Source organism: Amphiura filiformis, chromosome 20, assembly GCF_039555335.1.
Source record: "Amphiura filiformis chromosome 20, Afil_fr2py, whole genome shotgun sequence".
Taxonomy (NCBI): domain Eukaryota; kingdom Metazoa; phylum Echinodermata; class Ophiuroidea; order Amphilepidida; family Amphiuridae; genus Amphiura; species Amphiura filiformis.
The window spans coordinates 56,818,588-56,841,629 of record NC_092647.1 but is presented as its reverse complement, the minus strand read 5'-3'; the positions used below and the strand labels follow the sequence as shown (position 1 = coordinate 56,841,629).

The 23,042-nt window shown below is 36.3% G+C and overlaps 1 protein-coding gene across 1 annotated transcript in view; it reads left to right on the top strand.

Annotated features, from left to right (window-relative positions):
- LOC140142083 (unconventional myosin-Ia-like) overlaps positions 1 to 12,836 on the top strand; it is a 115,344-nt gene extending 102,508 nt beyond the window's left edge. Inside the window, 13 exon segments of the mRNA XM_072164035.1 lie at positions 2,492 to 2,662; positions 2,970 to 3,035; positions 4,128 to 4,195; positions 4,492 to 4,708; positions 5,443 to 5,592; positions 6,258 to 6,413; positions 7,213 to 7,287; positions 7,647 to 7,778; positions 8,194 to 8,300; positions 8,504 to 8,639; positions 9,344 to 9,496; positions 9,838 to 9,968; positions 10,785 to 12,836. Coding sequence (XP_072020136.1) covers positions 2,492 to 2,662; positions 2,970 to 3,035; positions 4,128 to 4,195; positions 4,492 to 4,708; positions 5,443 to 5,592; positions 6,258 to 6,413; positions 7,213 to 7,287; positions 7,647 to 7,778; positions 8,194 to 8,300; positions 8,504 to 8,639; positions 9,344 to 9,496; positions 9,838 to 9,968; positions 10,785 to 10,905 — 1,683 coding nt within the window. The 3' untranslated portion in view covers positions 10,906 to 12,836.
- The last annotated feature ends 10,206 nt before the right edge of the window (positions 12,837 to 23,042 follow it).

The following is a 23,042-nucleotide window of genomic DNA, read 5'->3' as shown; positions in this document are numbered from 1 at the left end:
CACCATGTATGGAAGATTGACTTTAATCTTCCACAGAGGGAGTGTGAATTTCAAATGGGGTTACCTGAATGGGTGGCTCCATTTGAAATCTACACCCTCTGTGTGGAAGATTATGGTCATGGGGGTGTATGGATTTCAACTGGAATAGACAAATAGCCCATTGTAATAGTATGTTTAAATGTGTTACATTACAATGTTGTAATATTTTAATGTTACTGACAGAAAATAACAAAATTTTCCAGTCTATTAACATAACAAACAATGTTTTGTTATATTTTGTTTCAATTTATGTATAACAATGTCTAAGTTGAAATAGCGGTAGAGGCAAATAGTTAATTATTATGTTTTCTGCTATGGTGTGTGCTGTGTGTTGAGCATGAACGCAGAAGTGATAAACAGTCACGCTGATCAACGATCAGGACGGATCAGCCAATCAGTGGATTTTTTTATCACTTCTGCATTCACAGCCGTATGTGCTTGACGCACATTACACATGCACACACCATGACTCCGATTCTCAGATGTTAATTTTGTCGCAATTGACCTTGAACTAGGATTCCACAACCTCACAGGAAAAAAGAATTTTCATGCACTATTTTGCTTGCATACTGCTATAATTTGATTTAAAAATACAATTTTTCATGTAGAGTATGTCAAGTGTAAATAGTTTTTATCACAAATATTTTGTGGCAAAAATATTGGGTTGTGCAAGGGGCTTTACCCTACTTCCCTTGCTCCACTCCTCCCAGGGTTATAAAAATGGGAATATGCTTTACATTTAGCAGCAGACTCGTCATGAGTTTGAACATTAGCAATTCCAATGCTTATCCCCACTCCATTGGTTGGGAAGGTGATATGCTCATTGGGTGGAGGGATACCAACTATCCAAATGTTTAATGCTGTCAGAAGAACATGGCTGTTATGAGTGTACCATCTCAAAGGTATAATCTAAGGTTGTTGGTGTGTCAGATATAAATGTTTATAACAAAGAAGGTCCCACCTTTCCAAACAAATAAAAGATTTGGCCCTTCAGCACATCACAATTTTTGGGCTTCAGATACAATTGTTTTTGTATATTATGTGCTGAACTGTGTGTGTATACTGCTGTTGTTTCCACTACCGTGTTAGCTCTGTATGTAAGAAATGATCAACTAATTGTTGTTGGCTCCTGTGGACAGTTGGGGTATGATATGATGGTTAAATGTGCTCTTAAGATGGGGATATGCAGCTACATTCCTGGATGCATAAAATGTTGCAAAAGAGTTTCTGGAGAATAAAGGGCCTTCTTGATTGACTAAATATCTATTAAATCTAGTGGTCTACGTTATGGTGCTATTTTGTTTTTAATGAAAGTTTGCAAGCTATTTGAAAAGCTCACAAAAGCAATTTTTATGGTAATGGGTCAAAGAAGTGCATAGCTTAATTGCAATGTTTTTATATTTTTAAGTTATGATAGTTTATTGTTTATTTAGTTTTGATTTTGTTGATTTTTGTTTCATATTCTTGGCTGATACCTTTCTATACTATGATCAGCTCAAAATAGGCGAGAATTATTTGGTTTTTCTTACAGCTCGAGTCAATAAAGTCCCAATTTCTGCTTGCGTAAATTCACAAAGGGCGCGTCAGTTGTGCAAAGCGCAATTCATGTGGGTGCTGCGCCCAGCTGTCACGTAGGTGCTGCGCCCAGCTGTCATGTAGGTGCTGCGCTCAGCTATGTATAGGCCATTCTTTATTAATCCACAATGTCCCGCCAATAACACTATGGATCACAATGCTCTCATCCCAATGACATAGTTCAATAACCTCAATTAAACAATCATAGTGCAAAATTTGACCTCAATAAATGTACAAATGTATTTGGGTTAGAGAACTGTGCCCTGATAGATGAGCATGTTGTGGATCCTAGTGTAATGAGCTGATCAGAGTATATAACCAAGCCTCACCTTAACCCTAACCAGCCTCACCACTGTCTTAACAAATTGATGTATAACATGTTCAATAAAATGGAAGCCAAGAAGAATGAATCCAAATCAACAAAATTAGTATATTGAAATGCAGCATATGAGGTATTTTAGTGTAGTCATCCTTGGATGCAGGGGCAAATTGGTATTATGCACACAAAAATGAAAAATATCAAAACTGAGCACTTATTTTCTTGTAAATGTTGTAGATGAGAGCACCTCCCCACCCAAACCAGGATGAAATGCAGGGATGTTGAACATTTTGTAAAGATGCATGGAAATGATTATCAAGTTTTGTGATAGTTGGGTGGAGTTTTTATTGATTTAAAGTGGTTATGGCCTTAAAGATAACCAATGAGCAACTTGATGAACATACCCCGCTATAGCCCACCCTTGGCTTGGCCCACCCCTGATCATTAAGCATCATTACTATGGGGAGGGAAGTGGGTAAGATGACCTCAAATTCAACTTGAGACAAGTTTTACGCTTACCTAATCTATTCTCTCTCTCCTAATTACATCACAAAATAGGTCACCTATGAAGTGGAAGGTTTCATGGATAAGAACAACGACTTACTATTCCGGGATCTATCGCAGCTGATGTACAAGTGTGAGCATCATTTACTGAAGGATCTTTTCCCTGAAGGAAACCCAGCTATGGCATCAAAGAAGAGGCCGCCGACGACATGCACACAGTTTAAGGTATGAACTTGACATTTAAGAATTGTTAATGATGACTTAGTTTGAAAAATTGACTAATTAGTTAGTGAATTATTATTATTTTATTTGAGTTTTTTGTAAATATATTATGTAAAGCAAGGTAACATGAATGAGAAGTGTAAATAAATATATCAAATTATCAATAAGTGTAGCTATATTTGCAGGATGGTCATTCTGAGGAGATAAAATAGGTAAAACGTTCGTTAAAAGGACAGTCTTTGCAATGAGCTTCCATGTTTCAGAAAAAAATGTAGATTCATTATACTTAATTTCTTTTATATTTTTTCAGCAATCAGTGGCATCTTTGATGAAGAACCTTGTATCCAAGGATCCCAGCTACATCAGGTGCATCAAGGTTAGTTTAATTGATTGAGAAAATCTTAACTTTCGATATTTTCTTATTATCAAGCTTCTAAACAATTGACAGCTTAAAGAAATTACATAATATTGATTTTAAGAATCATGTTTGTGGTTATATAGAGTTTTGAGAAACCATTCACAGTATTATTCCCACGTAATACAATAATAAAAATATCATTTGAATGAACACAGTGTAACAAATGCTGCGTATACTGTGTGCGTATATATACCCTCGCACATGTCTGTGGAAGCTGAGACGTAGGTATATTTGTCTCAGCGTGGAAGTGAATCCAACTCACTCTGATTTCTGAAAATGTCTTTTGATTGGTTTGATTGGTATTTTAGCCCCATCCGTATTTTGTCCTTTGAAATATGGTCGTCTTCTACTGTGTTCATTCATTATCGCTATAATAGCTTGGTGAAAGTCAAATATTGTAGAGTTCTTTTACCTTTTTCAAGGTACCCTATACTTTGTTCAATTCATAATAGATGAGACTCATAACATTGTGTATTTATATAGAATGGGCTACATACAGGGCCACAGCTAAAGGGGGGTTTGGGGTGACTGAACCCCCCAATTCATAATTTTGTCTGCAAATATTTACTGTTGTCTGCAAAATCATTTGATTGTCATCAAATTAGAAGAGTCATATAAAAGATTAATGTGTTACCAAGTTGTAGGCCTACTGTTGTTATACAATAGGCCTATTGTTAATGTAACTATTTTTAATGCAATAGTAGATTATGGAGCACCATCCTGGCTAAAAAAATTGGGTCTACAATTCACAATTCTATTATGGGACAAATTTTCCGTCTGCAAAATATGCTGTACACCCCCCTCCCCCCGAATCCGATTAGTCTAGCGACGCCTCCGACTGCCAAGTGCACTTTGCATATTTTGCGACTGGAACCGGTTTCTGTAAATTGACACCGGAATAAATTGATATTTTATTGATGTTAACATTAACAAGCACCAAGTGAGTATTACATAGTAGCAGTTGAACAAAATATATAAACATTTAATTCACTTTGAAATGGCTTAATTCTGATTATTCTGATGTATGTTTTCTTCCATATTTCATTGTAGCCAAATGAAAACAAAGCAGCACGTGAGTTTGACAGGGCGCTTATCAGGCACCAAGTCAGATATCTAGGGTGAGTAATAAGTCTGCTTTCATTTGGTGATGTTCATTTATATTGTGTGACTCAAGTAAAAAAACAGACTAAAGTGTATTATATGTGAGGATTCCCCTTTTATTTGTTAAAAACATAAAATACTCAGGTGAGGGCAGTATTGCAATTTTACAACAAGTGAGCTTTTTCAGTCATAATCTAAGAAAACGTTACAAACTGTTATTTTCAGCTTTTGAACATGCATAAAAGGTAATTTAATGTATATCACTTTTTATCACCCTGTTATTATTAACTTATAATTTGTCCTTCTACCACAGCTTGATGGAAAATGTACGAGTAAAGCGAGCTGGTTACGCTTTCCGTCAGAACTATGACGTTTTCTTGAAGCGATACAAGATGCTGTGTCCCAAAACATGGCCGAACTGGAAAGGTCAAGCCAAGGATGGGGTCAAGCAGATCATAGCTACACTCAGGTTACCTAAGGATGAATATGTGTTTGGAACTACCAAGATATTCATCAGAACGCCAAGTACGGTAAGTCCAGGAAATGTCACTTTGTATGTCAGGCATGAGAATTTTCAGGTTTAAAACTGAATTCAGTTGGGGGTTTTTTAGTCAAAATTTCTGCAACTTTATTTAATTTTAGCCTGTTTTGGGTACTTTTTGCCCAATTTCACATGCATTTTCAGTTTTTTAGTTTTTTCAGAAAGTGCAGTCTCGTGTCTGGTATGTGTATACTGTCAATTGGGTTACACTGAAAGCAAATATCAGGCATGCACTTTCAAAACTTTAAACTAATTAATAACCAATGTTTTTGCAATAGAGATGCCGCTTTGATTATTTGAGATACCCTTCTCGTGTCATGCTCCTATATACATATAGTTACTGTTCATTGCCAATGCAGGCTTGTCATAGAGAGTTGTCTGAGAAAGAACTAGTTGAGAATCTTGCACTTAGTCAAACATGGCCTCACATTTCCTTAATCATGGAAGACATTTTTTCACATTTTCCACCTTTTGTCAGACAGACATATTAATATGCATTTTGCCATTTGACTGGATATCTGTCCTCAAAAACTCCACTGCCCTTGGAATATAGGTGATTTAGAAAATATAATCGGATTAATTTTGAGTGATTTTGGTATAAAATTTGAGATAAGAAAGAATATATGTTATGTCAAAATTATTTATTTATAAGTGCTTTTGTTTATTCAGTTGAAGATAGATAAATTTGTTTAATATAATGAAAATTATTTTTCTTGTACACAGCTGTTTGAACTTGAAGACAAGAGGCATGCTAGGATGGAAGACTTAGCTGTACTCATCCAAAGAATCTATCGTGGATGGAAGTGTTACGCCCTCTATCGACGTATGCGGAGCAGTGCAATCCTCATTGAGGCACACTTTAGGGGATACAGGGTAAGTTGACAGTGGGTGTGCATTGTTTCAATGAGATTTGTGAAAGATCTTATTGGTTTTGAGAAGGGAGTAAGTCGTGCAAAAGCTCACCTATGTACTCGGGTGCGACGTCACTAATATTAGCTGTCAGTTGGTTCACTTAGTTTAAGTGTAGCCATATATACCACAAATCAGTTTACTTTTAAACACATCACAAGAAATAAGTCCCCCTCTGAAAATGTCGTCGTAACATCGTAAAATAAAACTTTGTACCAATAAAACTTACTTAGAAATAATTATATGACTGTTTACTAAGTGTTGTGTGAAAATAAAAGATGTCAATGACTTCATGGCTGAATGAACCCAAATTGAAGACAAAAACTGCCCTTTCCAAAGTCACAAAGTAGGCCTATGCTTGTTAACTGCAAGGCGCATTGGGACAAGGAATTTAGGCTCATGCAGCCCTGAAGTCACGGACATCTTTCATTTTCACACAACACTTAGTAAACAGTCATGTAATTATTTCAAAGTTAGTTTTATTGGTACAAAACAAAACTTTACAATGTTATGACGAAATGTTGAGGGGGGACTTATTTCTTGTGCTGTGTTTATTTTCACATATTTAAGTAATTTTTCTAAATTTTTAATTTTCCTTATTCTTTTTAATTTTCCCTATAAATTTACAGGAGTATAAGAAATACCAGACGATGCGTAATGCCAGTACTACTATCTCATCCTATTGGAGAGGTCATCAAGCCAGGGTTGAGTATAAGAAGATGAAATACACAGCCAAATGCATATGGGCTGCAGCTATCATACACAAGTACTTCATAGGATGGAAGGTGAGTGGAACGTATATCAGGGTCTTAGCTAGAAATTGAGGTTTGCTTGTCATTTGAATAATATTGCCTATCCTATTTTGACCTTTAAAGCATTTACCAAACTTCTACAGCTCATTGGGGGTTCAAATAGTTCAAATATGTGTTGCTATAACCTTGGTTTGCAAATCTGGCCTACTAAAAAGGTCAACAGTCTTTCTCAACACCTACAATTAGAATGTAGCATCTGTCAAATGCATTAATTTTGCCCGTCCCAGCAACAAAATCCCTGCCTAAAATGACGGGCAGACAGGTGGCCAACTAAGACAATGATGTATATCCGCAAAAGCATTAGTATATTACTTTATACCATGTTCAGGTACACCAAAGTGCTGTTAAGTTTGCTTCATCCCTTGGCTTTGTCCATATGGCTAATTCAGTTAAAATCCATACCCTCTATTGTTGACTTGACCTTAATCTCCAAGAAAGAAGGTGTAGATTTCAAATGGAGTTACCCATTTGGGTAACCCCATTTGAAATTCATACTCCCTGTGTGGAAGTTTAAGATCATGTTTTCCATAGAGGTTTATTGACTAATAATGATCTTGTGGATTATTTGATTCCATAAGTCATAATGACAATTATCAACATCAGCTTTGCTCAGGATTGTTACAACACATATATACTGAAAACGATCATGATGACAAAACTTGCCGCAAGATAAAATAAAATCTTCCAATATCTGTGGTACCCACACCTATCACTATTATAGTTGACTGATCTTTGTTATGAAGTAAAAACTGTATTGTTGGTGTTTCTGTAGGTGAGGAGGGAGACTAGGAAACATTTCCGAGCCAATGCCACACCCAAGATAGTTGACTTCATCACAAGATATATAGTAAGTATAACAAGATTCAATCGGTATACATGAAAATGAATAACTTAATAACAAACTCAAGGTTGATGATACCACTTATGTCAGGTGTACAGGGCGGTAAGATGAGTACTGTTGTTCAACCAAATCGGCACCATGTGTACTTCTCTAAGTCATCTGACAATTGTTTCTATTCAGGTTGGAAGTTCTTCATCAAGCCCGCATCAAAATAATCACTGCAGAGCTCTTTACTATTCACAGGATACCACAAATAACTACTCTAACTGGCTTTAAGCCATGTTTCATGTGATAACAAGTGATTGATTGAGGTATTAAACTTAAATTTAATATCATTTATTTTCTTTCTCTTTTTACAATGACAGCATACCAAATACCTGCAGAGATTATCTAACCAGCTACCTACCATGTCACCTGTAGACCAAACATGGCCGCCATGTGCCAAGATGCATCAAGAAACACACAAACAACTCAAGGAAATATTCCAGAAATGGAGGGTAGGTTTTAACAAATTTGCAAAATCTGAAAACTATGAGCTTAACCCACTCCACACGGGTGTTGACTGCAAATGACGAGTTTTCAATTTTTTTTAAATTAAAAATAATCAGAATTGTACATTTTCATGACCATATTTGGAATCGGCATGCAAAAATGCATTCAAATGAGTACAAACAAGCCTAGTATTGGTTCAGTGGTTCTAAAGATAGCTCTTGATATCATAAGAAAATATCTGAAAACTTTTTATGATAAAGCCTATGGCTTGCATGCATATAATAAAGGTATGTAAAGTATATTCTATGTGCTGTATTTTTGTTGCTGTTGTTTTATTTTTTGGAATTTGGCTAAAAATTGCAGAAAATGTTTCATGTTATTTCAAGTGCTTGAGTTTTCAATTTTGTTGTCATGTTGCAGGCCAATAGATATCGCAGGAAATTTGATGAGCAAACCAGGATGAAGCTAGGAGAGAAGGTAACGGCTAGTATACTCTTCAAGGACAAGAAGAAAATATACTTAGACAGGTAGGTCTGATGATGTTACTATCAAATGAAATTTGTTTAATTCCTGTTTTAACACTTTCTCAGATGAAACAGTTTCTCTTTTACCTCCCCCAGCTTTGACCTCTCAACCTATAACAATGTTAGGGCTATCAAATATTTATAAGATTAAAATTGCAAAGAATTAATTTTGTTTGGTTTTGTTGAATTTTGTACATTTTCTGCAGTGTGCCTAAGCTATTCCAAGGAGACTATGTGAGGTTACGGAACAACAGTAAATACACCAAATTATACGGCCAATCAGAAGACAAGTATATTGTGTTTGCAGACTTGATAGCCAAAATCAACAGAGGAAATGGCAAGGTAGGGCTATAACACATATCCATTTTCAGGGTTCCCAGAGAGTCTGGAAAAGCCTGCAAAATTTAAACTTGGCATAAGTCATGGAATAGTTTTCATTGTAGTCATTGATTTGGTGAAAAATGTCAAGTCGTGTAAAATTTATGGAATAAAAGTTATGGAAATCCCTTTCAAAGTGAATTAAGAATGCAAACTTTGTAAATAACAAGTATAAAAAATAGAGAGTAAAAAATGAGTGTTTGTACATAATAATTGATAACAAATGGTTGAAGACCAATTGGGCTATTCCATTTGAAATCCATACACCCCATATGAAAAACATGACATGATTCAGGTTGATGAACTTACTACACAAATTGATTCTAATGACTCAAGGAAAAATTGAGATAAAAGCAACTGCATGATTTACTGTGCTAGTTCAGTAGAAATCCACACACTCCCTATGGAAGTCATGATCTTAATCTCCCACACAAAGAGTGTGAATTTCAAATGGGGTTACCCGAATGGGTGACTCTGCGTGAAATCGACACCTGTGTGGAAGATTAAGGTCATGTCTTCCATAGGGGGTGTATGGATTTCTACTAGAATAGTCCTTTTGTAGTTTAATGATGCAGGCTATAATGCAACATAGTGAAAGTTGTGTTTCCTAAGAGGGCTAGTATAAAGTCTTCCCACCACCAATTTATCTTCTACCATTCCTTCTCCAGTTCCAGCAACAACTGCTTGTGGTGACTACTGGATCATTTATGATGATGGATCAGAAGTCACTCGCCGTCAAGAACCGTGTACCACTGAAGGATGTTACAGGTTTTACTGTTAGTCCATATAGTGATTACATCGTGGTTATACATGTTGCTAAGGTAAGTGATACGCTACTTAAAAAACAAACCATAATATATATATATATATATAAATAGAAAGCAACATTGTCCCGGTAGGCTAGCCAGGAGGAGCCAGGAGCGTGAACACTATCACCTGAGGGGTGTGACCCCTCCAACCCAATTGCATTTTCAACTATTTTTATACCAACTAAATGTGCCTAAAATTTAAAATCTGAAATCCCAAATAGATTACCATCAAGTGAAAGTGAATCTATTATCTGTCATTTCATTATGTTGACAGGGAAGTGGGGAGCACAGCAAGAAAGGAGACTATATCATTATGAGTTAATCTAGTATCTGTCATTCCATTATGTTAACAGGGAAGTGGGGAGCACAGCAAGAAAGGAGACTATATCATTATGAGTGACAGGTTGATAGAGCTAATAACCAAATTCCATCGTGGCATCAGGACAGCAAGCAATCATGATGTCAAAGTCAATGTTGCAGAGAGGTAAGTAATGAACCCATTTTTTACAGAGTTTCTGATTGGTTAATTATTTGTTACTAGCGCACAGCGTCATCATCCCTATATCTTCGTGTCAAAAATTACCGTTATAGTACGGCGAATCCTCTCGTTTTTCAAAAGCTACGCATGGTGATTTTGTTCAGGCTATGTCAACATTAGTGTATTGTGTTGGCGTGAAAAGTTTTAGCTCGCAAGGAGCTTTCAGTGCCTTTTAAACTAATTAACATTATTTGACACCATTAACGTAAACAAAAACAAAAATTGGACGTTTTATTGGGGTGCGGACAACCTTACTCTACCCAACGCAAAAATCCGTTTTCCAAAATAATGTAAACCGTAGAAGCCTTATACCAATTCGCCAAACTCAGTAATTTATTATAGATATTCATTTTAGTGACCAATTAAAATACAGCTTCTAAATATTTAAGCTCAATTCTCTTCAGTCATACCACCATTCTTACTATGCTGCTGATTGGCGCAATAAATCTGCACTGCATAGGTCTTTTTACGTGGGTGCCCTGCAACCTGTTAATCTGGGGATCATACTTACCAAATTAGTCTGGAAAGTCACAAGAATCTTTGGTGCCAACTTGGGGAAGCTTTTGTCCTGCAGTTGGCTGGATATGGCTGCTGCTGCTACTGATGATGATGATGATAACTTTTTAAAAGCCTTTGTGTGTGGATGATGTACAAATTACAAATACAAGTGGCCCCCTTGTGAGGCCATGCCCCTGTAATTTATGATGTACATTTTAAGATAATAACATCTGTGTTCCTCTCCCTTTTTCTCTCACTCTCCAGGTTTCCAGTAGATTTTGATGGTACTCGTGTCCAGGCAGTAGTATGCACACAGAATGAAAATATCCCTAATCCAAATCCAACAGTGAAGAGGAAAGGAACTAAACTGGAAATCATGGCATGACCCTAGTCACTGACATGTATAGCATATAATATGTAACATAAGGACAGTAACATAATGGAGGATTTCAAGTTGCCAGGGCAACATAGTAAGGTTGTATTTGAAGGGAATGCAATAGCTGCCAAATGCAAATGCTAAAACAAGTTTCCCATTCTTCATAATACATAACACAAGGATTGAAAGTTGAATTGTTATCATCTGCTGAGGTACATAAACATCGCTCAGCATGCACAGCGTAAATGAGGAGACGGTCTTAGTCCTTGTGCAATGCATTATGGGTTATGGCCAAATTGTCAATTACAATAAAGAACCAACTGACTGGTACATGTACATTAGAAGTGCACACTTCAGTATGGATTTCAAATGAATGAAAACAGTTTTACATTTGTGTGCATCCATATCAATATGATGCACTTGTCGGGTGCTACATGTGTCTCATTCCTCATAATAGCTAGGAACAAATACCAGACTCATCTCTAGTGGAGGTCACTTCCAATCATCCCCAAGTCACAAGGTTAAGAAATGTCCTCTGTATTCTTAATAAACCACATGACTTGGGATGATTTGAAGTGACCTCCACTTAGTACACATTTTAGACATGTGTGTAACAGTGTGCATTTGTTCATCCAGTACACATGAAATAACTTCCTGTGGGCAAGTTACCATGATTGAGAGGCTAGAACGTCGCCATTCATCACACTGTTCATTCATATGAAATTCTTACTGTAGCTTCAAGTGCAGGTAATCATGTTTTGTTGAAGAAAAAATGCATTCTACATAAAGCAGCTATTGGATATTACTATACATATACAACTTTTATTGCACTAAATACCTTGAACGAGTCTGGAACTTTGTGCAAACCTATATGGAATATACTTGAAAAGGTATATAGCTGCTATATAGAAAAACCAGGGTTTGATTTCACAAAGATTGGCAATTATGCATCAGTAAACTCCAGGTGAAACCCAAGTCTTCAAATCAAATTGTGATAGAATTTCTTCATTTTCATCAATTTTGCTCTAAAAACAAACCGTAATATTGAACATAAGAATGGGAAATAATTAATATTATTTTACAATGGTAAAGTACTGATGGAATATTATGAAATGTGTTTATTTCCATCACTGAAGCTTCCATTTTTCTTCCAAATCCAAATTGTGATGGATTCACTGACTTACTGATTCATTGAATAATTTGTTGTCAAGTCTTTGTGAATTGACCCTTGACCTTAAAGGTATACATGTTATGACTTTGAAATGCTTATGTGTGGATATGTATCAAAATCAGGGCTATAAACTCAGCTATATGGTGTGTGGTTTTCTGCTTCTTATATGGTGGGTGGAATCGATGCTGAAATTATTAGATGAAGTGTGTGAATTTGTTCAATTCACAATACGATGCTGGTGGTTCCTGGGGAAAAGCTAAAATATGCAGTGCATCATGGGGAAATGTTGGCATCTAAAGCCTGCATAATATGAATATATATATAACACAAGAACATATGTTATTGTGCATTAAATGTCAATATAATGATGTTACACATGAATATACACAAAACAGCAACTTATAATAATAGTAGATCCATTTTCTATCTATTTGATCACATGGAATCCTTCACGGAGCTGTTTTCAACATTATTATTATCACACTCGGGTGAAATTCCAATGGTGGCTAGAACAGCGATTTCAGCCCTTGAGGTTGAAAATTGGACTGGCAGGAGCAAATAGCTGGAGGCTCATCGTATTGTGAATCACAAGATTTATTGACTGCTGCAAGTTATGTGTGATGGGCTTAGTTCAGGTTAGACGCGGGGTTAGACGCTATGAAAGAATTAAACAAATTAGGTGGTGATGGTGGCCTGGTAGTAGACCAGAAGGTATTACTCCACAGATGTAATTATTTGTTTTGTTGGATTAATACCTGGATGGTTTCTTTTCTCAACACGATCATTACTGATGGAAAATTGGATATATAGCTCTGCATTTTTTCTGATCATCAGTTATTCAGGCAACCTCATTTGAAAGTCACACCCCCTGTGTGGAAGCTTAAGGCCATGTCTTCCATAGGGGGTATGGAATTCAAATGGGAAATTGGGTATATAGCACTGCATTAACATTTTTTTTTCTGATCAGTCTGCTTATCGGATATTGGGTATATAAGATTTGCTGTGGTAAAACAAGATGGTCAGAGAAATATTTTCACTTAATTGATTAATGATTCTGAACAAAATACAAGATACATGAAGTAAATGTTTGCATGCACACATTCACATCACACAAAACATGAAGATATGCCTCTATTAAGCTAGTCCAGTTGCAATCCATTCACCCCCTATTGAAAATATTACCTTAATCACCCACGCAGGGCGTGTGAATTTCAAATGAGATGACCTAAATGGGTGACTACATTTGAAATCTGTGCTACATCCCCTGTATGGGAGATTAAGGTCATGCCTTCCATAGGAGGTGTATTGATTTCAACATGACTATCCCATGCATTTACACACTTGGTGACACACACCTCCTCTGCGAATTATTGTTATTTACTAACAAAATGACGGAAGTTGTGCCTTAAAGAATCTTGGATGACATGTTATTATGATAATATATCCATTCACTAAGCTTTGCTCCTGTGCTGCACGTCCGCATCAACACAGAGTTTGGGGTCCTTTGAATTTGATACTGTTTCGCTATGCAACCACACACTATCGCACAATATTAGTATTATCTTATCTACCAAGTATTTCTCTCTTCTACATATTGTTATCATATTGGTCTGTACTTATATATGTATTTATTCCATATCACATTCCAGTGATGATAGATTTACACTTTCTGTTTGTCTATAATGTGTCATTTGTTTATTAACTTGCACAGCTAGATTCCCTTTATGTGTACATCATAGTGAAAGTACTCCATAGGTACTCCTCCTTCCATTTCTATATACTTGTTGTTTACCCATGCAGTACTCAACCCTCAAGGCAGACTCACACACATACTTTATAGCAGTATGCTGTGGATGTACCAGAGATACACTGCAGTTACCCATAAAGTGAGAATCTGGCTGTGCAATTTTGCATAATATGCAAAGAAACCCACTTGTAGATTGTATAAAATATATCACATGATCATTATTTGAATTTTTGGTTTACCAAAACCAAATGTATATTATTATGGAGTGAAGTAGAGGATGACATAAATGCTTAATAGCTGCTGTGTTCACTAAGGAAGAATGGGCACGCTTAAACAAAGAGGTCTCCAAAAGTGTTAAGGAGGACAAAAGAAACTACATCGAAAGGAAGTGTGTGGAAATGGAAAGATGTAAGGGTGACTCAAAAATAGCTTTTGGTATTGCCAAAGAACTTACCAAGAAGTGGACCCCCAGGATGGATGTTATAAATGATGAGAAAGGTAACACTCTTACCGAAAGTGTAGACATCAAAAGGCGATGGGTTCAGTATAGTTCCCAGCTGTTTGAGGCACAAGATGACAAGGTGTATGTACAGTGTGAAACGAGTGAGGAAGAACCTCCACCATTGAGATCTGAAGTTGAGCTTGCCATGGAACAAATGAAAAATGCTAAGTCACCTGGCATTGATAATGTAGCTTCTGAGTTGTGGAAGGCAACTGGGAAAGAAGGATAGACCTAATGTGGCGTCTATGTGGTATCATCTGGAAAAAGAAGAAATGGCCGAGAGACTGGTGCAGGGCAGTATTTATTCCACTGCCAAAGAAGGGAAATTTGAAAGAGTGTGCCAATCACCGGACCATCAGCCTGATTTGTCATGCAAGTAAAGTGCTTCTGAAGATCATCATCAAGAGAATGAAGAACAAAATGGAGCAGGAAATATCTGATGAGCAGGCAGGATTTCGTGAAGGAAGGGGTACTAGGGACCAAATTGTCAATATCAGGAATGTGATTGAGAAATGCAGAGAGCATAGACTTCCTCTTTACATGTGCTTCATAGATTACAGTAAAGCTTTTGACTGTGTTAGCCACCCTCAGATGTGGGAAACTATGAAAAAGATGGGTTTTCCAAGTCATCTTGTGGATCTGATCAGCTGCTTATATGAAGACCAAGAATCGGCAGTCAGAACAAGTAGTGGAGACACAGATTGGTTCAAGATTGGAAGAGGCTTACGACAGGGCTGTGTGCTATCACCAAACCTATTTAACATCTACTCTGAAGACATAATGAGAACAGCTTTGGAGGGGTTTGAAGGTGGAGTGAAGTTTGGCGGTACAAGAATTACTAACCTGAGGTACGCCGATGATACCACTCTTATTTGTAGCAGCAGAGTAGAGCTGATTGATCTTTTGAAGCGCATCAAAGAGGCCAGTGAAGAAAAACACCTTCTCCTGAACACAAAGAAGACAAAAATAATGGTTGTAGACAGAGAGAGAAAAAGTGATGAGTTTGTGATAGATGGACAACAGATTGAGGAGGTGAAGCAATTTGAATATCTGGGTTCAATGATTAACAACAGTGGTGACAGCACAACTGAAATTAAGAGAAGACTGGCTATTGCAAGGACAACTGTGCAGGGCATGTCAAGCATATGGAAAAGCAGAGGCCTATCCATTGACCTCAAGGTACGCCTACTGCGTGCAACTGTGTTTTCCATTGCCACTTATGGATGCGAGTCTTGGGCTATGACCAAGAATGATAGGAAAAGAGTAGATGCTTTTGAGATGTGGTGTTACAGGAGGCTTCTACGAGTGACATGGAAAGACAGGAGAACAAATTCCTGGATCCTTGACAAGATTGGTACAAGTCTAACCATCAGAAGCGGCATAATGGAGAGAAAGCTGAAGTACTTTGGCCATATTGTCAGGAAACATGGAGGTGTAGAAAAACAGATTTTGCAAGGGGCCATGGAAGGCAAGCGAGGAAGAGGGCGCCCACCAACATCTTGGACTAATGACGTGAAGCTGGTTTCTAACCAGGGAATGCAAGGTGCAACACACTTGGCATCGGATCGAGTGAGATGGCGTACTCTTGTGAAGACCACAGCAGCGCTACACAGCGCCACCTGACACAGAGAGAGAGTTCACTAAGGGCAAAAAAATTGTTTGCTTGCTTGCCCTCAAATGAATTTTAAAGATTGGGTCGGTCGGTCAAGATTTTTTCTTTTAATTACTAGCAGACTCTACTGTTTGTATTAAGTAAGGCACAAAATATCAAAAATCAGACAATTTTGGTGTCAAAATGAAAACTTTTTTCTGATTTCCAAAATTAGGGTCGGTCAGTTGAGGGTAAGCAAACATCTTTTTTTGGGCCTAACCTAAACACTTACGAAGAATCTATAACTGGTTTAGTTAATCTGTCAACTCTTATGCCAGACTCTAAGCAGGAATCAAAGGTTGTTGGTCAGGTTTGAGCTCCAGAAACTTGGGTAAGTCATTATGACACAAGTCTGATGCCATGTTGGATTATACACGCATAGAAACATGATTTGTCCATACGCTGGTGATGCAACTGCGTAAACGCATTGATTTGAATCTGTCATTGCAAAATCCAACATGGTGTTACTCTCAACTTGAGAGGAGACACACTATAACTAAGTCAGAAATGATCGTAAGAGCTGCTACCCAAAGACTAGATATCTGTAATGTCTGAACATGTTACAGCAGGTATTGCAGGGAAAACTTATTTGTGACACAATCAAGTAAAAGGATTCATTTATTAGGCAATGTAAGGTTTCATTCTTTTTTGCATTCCTACACATAAAGTAGGCTACAATTGATGTGATTTCAATATAGAACTTTGGTTTTGTGGTATGGTTATTTTCTTATAGCTGAAAACATACAACCAAATTTGAAAACTTCTTTTGGACCTAACTCAAAATCAAGTTTACTGTAAACGAATGCATTTTGCTAGATGGTGTCACATTTTTTATCTTTAAAGTAATGATAATTTTATCAAAGCTTATCCATGTATCTCATGATGATGAACCCATGCCAATATAAGATGACAATTATTGTGTATAAATCACATGCAATTTTTTTAACCTCTTTGATACCAAATCCACCACTCTCAATTCTTGTAAAATTTCTATGTCTTTGTCAGTGCCATGATTCCAAGAATTTTATTCAATATTCTTCTTACAAGTTTCTTACCATACTTTGTAAGGGTGTGTGAAGGTTGTCAAATGTTGTTGGATAATTGACTCCATTTAAACTGCATTTAGCATCATATATTCTCACTCAATCATTAAGTGCACTTTCAAGTTAAGTGCAACTTTCAGAAATTTGAGACATTCAACAAATTTTCAGCTTTTTATTAGATTTGTTATGTACAGCAGTGGTAATTTACTTTAGGATCTGGTGAGCTCAGCTAGTGGAAGCAAGCACTGTAAAATCAGTGTATTTCAGGTACTTACTTCCAAGTTCAGCCTTGCAACCCCTTTCATTTGAATCTTGGATCCACAGATGTAATTTATATGCAACTTTTTCTTTTAGTGTTAAGAACATAGAATTTCCGACTGAGTACCTTCAAAATCTTACACCGATTATGAAAAATAATCAAATACCATGCCAAATTAGTACCCTGGGATTAGTACCCTTATATAACATGACTTGTCTTTCTCTTTGTGAACTTATTACTAAAATTAATTAATATATTATCTTCTTTCTTATTATTCACAATGAGTACTACTTATTTCTATGCAAGGTTTAAAGAAGTGTCTTGGACTAAACAAATTGATGATTTGTAAAATATTCTTTTTCAGATTTTTTTGCGGGGGAATTGATATGGTTAATTTTTTGGGGAAGGATTTTTATGTTACCTGCATGTAATGTGTTTTCTTATCTGATTTATGAATCACCCTGTATACACAATATTGTTAAGACTTTCAAAGTTTATACCTTTCATGGTTTCCTTCTAGTAACTGAGAGAAAATTCAAAAGAAATATTGTCTCACCAGTAAATGTTTATTAATGGATGGACTGTTTAGAAAGTTTTTTTCTTCAAAATCATGCCAATTTGAAAACAATGTCTTAATTACTATTAGTTTTGACAAAACTTGGATGCCTGCCTTTATGAAAATGATCACAAAACAGGCAATTCAGCTACATTTAAATGACACCTGTGATTTTATTGAAAAAAGAGAAGACACTTTGACAAAAATAGACCATCCATTAATTGTTTTACTCCTATAAAAAAAAAATGGAGAAAATTTGTTATAATTGTAAATTATTTATGCTAGGACTATTTTGTTAACACTGCATTATGTTTGTATAAATTGTAACGTCAATCAATTATTTGCAATATGCTTAATCAGGAACACGAACAAGTTTTGTATGGATCAAAGATTATGTCACTTGGAAAGATGAAATTTTGTATGCTAAAAAGAGACAAAAATGTGTACATTTTGTGGTTGTAATTTATATGATTTATGGTATCATATAGAATTGAATGGGACCTTTCTGTTGCAGTTCAATGGGCAATTACAGTTGAAATCCATTCATCCCCTATGGAAGACTTGAACTGAATCTTCAAGACAGGGGTGTGGATTTCAAATGGAGTCACCCATTCAGGTAACCCCATTTCACACTCTCTGTGTGGAAGATTAAGGTCATGTCTTCCATATGGGGTATATGGATTTCAACTGGAATAGTCCAATGTGAAACCAGTGGTGAATGCATACTCTGGGTCCAGGAGAGGGGGCAGGCATTACAGAAGTTTGCAAATGAGGGGTTAAATATTCTGTTTACATGGGTTTTATTAAGTTTCCTTACCAAATTGTACGGAACCCATTGGCAGTGGTACCGCACTGGTACTACACTTATACTACACTGGTACTCCCCTGGTACTACACAGAACCACTCAAGTACCTTGGTGACCATGTACCTGTGCAGGTGGCTCCAATAGGAATCTGGTAGTGTAGTCATGCCCTCAGTATGTAGATCCTGAGTTTCTCTACCTGAAGTCAGTTTGACCTAAATTCCTTCCCACAATGCAATCTGTGGGGTGCTAACAGCGCATTTGTTAGTATCCCACACACATGATCAGCAGAGCGAACAATACACATTCCCGTGCAACATATGCTATGGGTTGTTCCAGGATACGCAAGGTTTTGTGCCTCTCTTCTCCCGGACTCATTAAGCCTCAAGTATTACTATAGGTGTAAGGAACGTGTATTGCCCATAATCTCACTGCAACAGAAAGTCAGGCCTAGATGGACCTCACTCCCCACATATTAATATATACTTGTATGTGATTATATGAATAAACATTCATTAATATAAAATATAAAATGTGTATGGTTTTAGTATCTTTTTGTCTGAATACTATAGAGCCCTGTGCTTTGCAGCAATGTTAAAAAAAATGTACATAAATTATATATCCTGACATTTAAAGGTTTTCTGATGATCTTTTCTAACCTTTTGAACGTTCACGGGAAAGTTATGTTTGCTGTGGGTTATATAATTGACAGGGCTTGCACTTAACTTTTTATCAACTGGTCCACTGTTTCAGTTTGGACCAGTTAATGTGTTTTACAACTAGTGAACTTGTCCACCAGCATATAAACATTTTTGATCTAAAACCATGTAATCAATCAAGTTTTTTATACATTTCTCTTATAACATTGGTCAAACACAATGACATACTTTTTTTCAAGCGTATTTGACTCAAGTTTCCCAAAGTCAAACCTAATTTTCCAAGAGTCAATTTCAAATTCTTGAGAGTTAAAATGCTTCTGAATTGCTGTGCCTAAAACAATGGCAATGCGAACAGGCACAAAAATCTTGGCAAAAATTAGTCCTGGAAATCACTTTTTAATTATTTGAATGATGGAAACTGAGATGAAAAGTGTGCCGTCTGGAATAATTCGAGGGCTGTTTTGACAATAGGACAGGATACACGGGCAAGTGCATGTAGTGATACAGCTTGCCCGAGGCATTTATAGCTGGTTTTTGCAAACGGACAGGTACTAAAATTGAGCCCTGATGATTGACAAACAGGTGCATGCCAATGCCAAATATTCACAGTTCTTATTGTCTTACGCTATGGAATAGAGTAAGACAGCAGAATCACACTTGCATGTGTTATATATAAAAATAAATCGCATTTTGTTTTTTGATACAAAAGTAGAACAAAGAAGATGAACGACATCTTCTCCGAGTAGAGGTATCATTCCAGAAACAACAATTTTGCATATTATTATTTCTTATCAGAAAAGGAAGATGTCTGTGAAGCTGAAACTGAATTTTAATATAATCTTGGTTCATTAAAAAATCGGGAGCTGAGAAATTCGAATCTTAATGCTGAATGTTGTGTTCTTAACACTTGTTGAGCAGCCGATGGGGGTGTGTGTGTGGAGGAGGGGTGTGTACAGTCACGCTTGAATGAAATATGTCCCAGTTTTCATATAAATATGTTTTTACAACTGAGAGTACAAGGACAACCTGAGAAGGGTATAAGAGTAGGAATATGAAAAAGGATATAGTCAGGTTGCATCTTGGTGAGGTTGGGTACATTGTACCCCTGATTAGACATATCAAGCTATACCCTTAAAAATACCGGGTCAAATATGCACCAACTACAAATAAATTGACCCTGTTTCATTGCAAACAACCACTTTTGTAGTCAAATTTGACTCCGCACAGGGCCAAAAAGAACCCCAAAAGTGGTTGTTTACAATGAAACGGTCAATTTATTTTTAGTCGTTGCAAATTTGACCCCGTATTTTTAAGTGTGTAGCGGTGGCTTAGGAAAATACGTTAGAAACTAACGGTCTACTTGTTTCATTTCAATTTTACCCTCATCTGATAAACTGTTCACTTCTGGTAAGTATTCCTGAAGACTTTAAATAACATACCACTTATACGACTAAACGATGAATTTACACTATCATGTGTAAAAACTTATAAACACGCTTCCAAAAACACACTTCAGTTAGTTAAGGGATCCAAAATGAGCGTTTATTGCGTTTCGACAGTATTTTTTGTGGGACATGAGAGCACCTCAGACCTATCGAATTGCATTCTGAATACGAAGCGTGTCTTTCTGATATCAAATAATTTTCATTTATAATAATACAAATTTTATGACAAATTATAAAAATTTGATATTTTTCAAATTTTTGATATATAACAGTCCTCGAAGTAAATTATATAAATCTAATGATATATTCTTAAACTGTATGTAGCAGGGAGGAAAAGCCGACGGTCAATTGAAAATTTTGACCTTTCATATTGAAAATAAGGATTTTTTTACCAAAAAAAAATAATTTTTTTTGGTGTTTTGGGGAAAAAATCCATATCTTCAATACGAAAGGTCAAAATTTTCAATTGATCGTCGGCTTTTCATCCCACCTACATACACTTTAAGTATAAATCATCAGATTTATAAAGTTTACTTCAAGTACTGTTAAATATCAAAATATTAATTTTAATGATTTGCCATAAAATGTGTATTAAATTGCGAATTTCAAAAATCAAAATCATTTGATATCAGAATGACATTCTTCGTATTCAGAATGCAATTCGATATGTCTGATGTGCTCTAATGTCCCAAAATAAATACTGTCCAAACGTTCATACCCCAGCCCTTAAAGTGCATGTTAGTTAAAGGGCATGTTAGGTTAGGATTATGGTTTAGTGTTAGGGATAGGGTTTAGGCTAGGGTTAGGAACTAAAATTGGTGTCATATTTATGTTAGGTTTACAGGGTTTAGATTAGGGTTACACTGTAAAAAAATAACTTAATAAAACAACACTTAATAAACACTAAAACGCGTTTATATTTATATTGTACAAGTAAAGGTATAGGAGGCGTTATGGTGTTTATAATCGAGTGCAACGCCTCTTATACTTTTATATACAAATAAACGTGTTTTAGTGTTTATTAAGTATAATCAGTTGTTTTTAAATTGAAGGGTGAAGTTTAGGGTTTATAGGGTAACAATTAGGGTTTATCAGCTAGAATGACCTTTCGGACAAATGACCTGTAGCCAAATAAATTGGTGGGAGATGCAAAGTCCTACCGCACGCAGGGATCATTGGTATTGAGTATTACAAAATTCGAAAACAAGTGCATTTTTGGACCATCAAAAACGCCCGGGGTTAGGGGCACTCAACTTTAGAAGTGACGGGTATGTGCCTACCGGCGTCTTGAAGTTTGGGCCTTTCGGTACAAAACGTTGTTTTAAAAAGGGGGTCATTAGGTACAAACCAATGAAAAAGACGGTCATTGGGTATAATATTTTGAAAAAAAAAGGAGTCATTAGGTATAAAATGTCAAAAAGGGGTCATCGGTAGAAAAGTTGGGAAAATGGGTCAAAATTCCATTTTATTGTTCCAAATTTCTTAAATTTCCAATACAAATTAATTTGCTGAAATAGGAGAATTTGAAAGTTTCCATTATTTAGTGGCATTTTGATGATACAATTCTAGAAAAAAGAGGGTCATTGGGTATAGCCGCACATAAAAAAGGGGGGTTGGGTATAGCCGCACTATACAAAAAGGGGAGGTCATTGGGTATGCCTTTTAAAAAGGGGGCAATTGGGTATATTCGTCCTTCAAAATATTGACAGGCACATACCGTCACTTAGTTGAGTTCTCCCACCGGGGGAGGGGAAAAAACGCACGCAAGACGCCGCCGGACTGTGGCCATATGAGACTGGAGATAGGCCTATAATGATTTTTTTCTTGGACATTTCATTTTGTACATTTTGCAATTAGGCCTAAATGAATAAACAAATAAAATAAATGCGCTGACACTATTAATTATTCTGAACGAAATACGCGCCTATAGCCTCTTATTAATGCAAACGAGTAAAACATTCACACTCCTAAAAGAGTGGAAAACACTTCTATAAGAGTGGAAACCACTCTTTAAAATACCGATACTCTTTCAATATCTCTATATCATACCTTGAAAGAGTGGTTTTTACTCTTTTAGGAGTGATTTTCACGCTTTTTGAGAGTGAGTTTTTCACTCTTTTACATTAAGGGCGACGTTTGCATAGTATTTTGTGGGACATGAGAGCACATGCATGACATTGTATTCTGAATGCGAGGAATATCCTTTTGATATCAAATGATTTAGATTTGTTGAAATTCGCGTTATTCAAAAAGGATAGGCCTATATTTGACATTTAATAGTCCTCGAACTCGAAGTAAACTTTATAAATC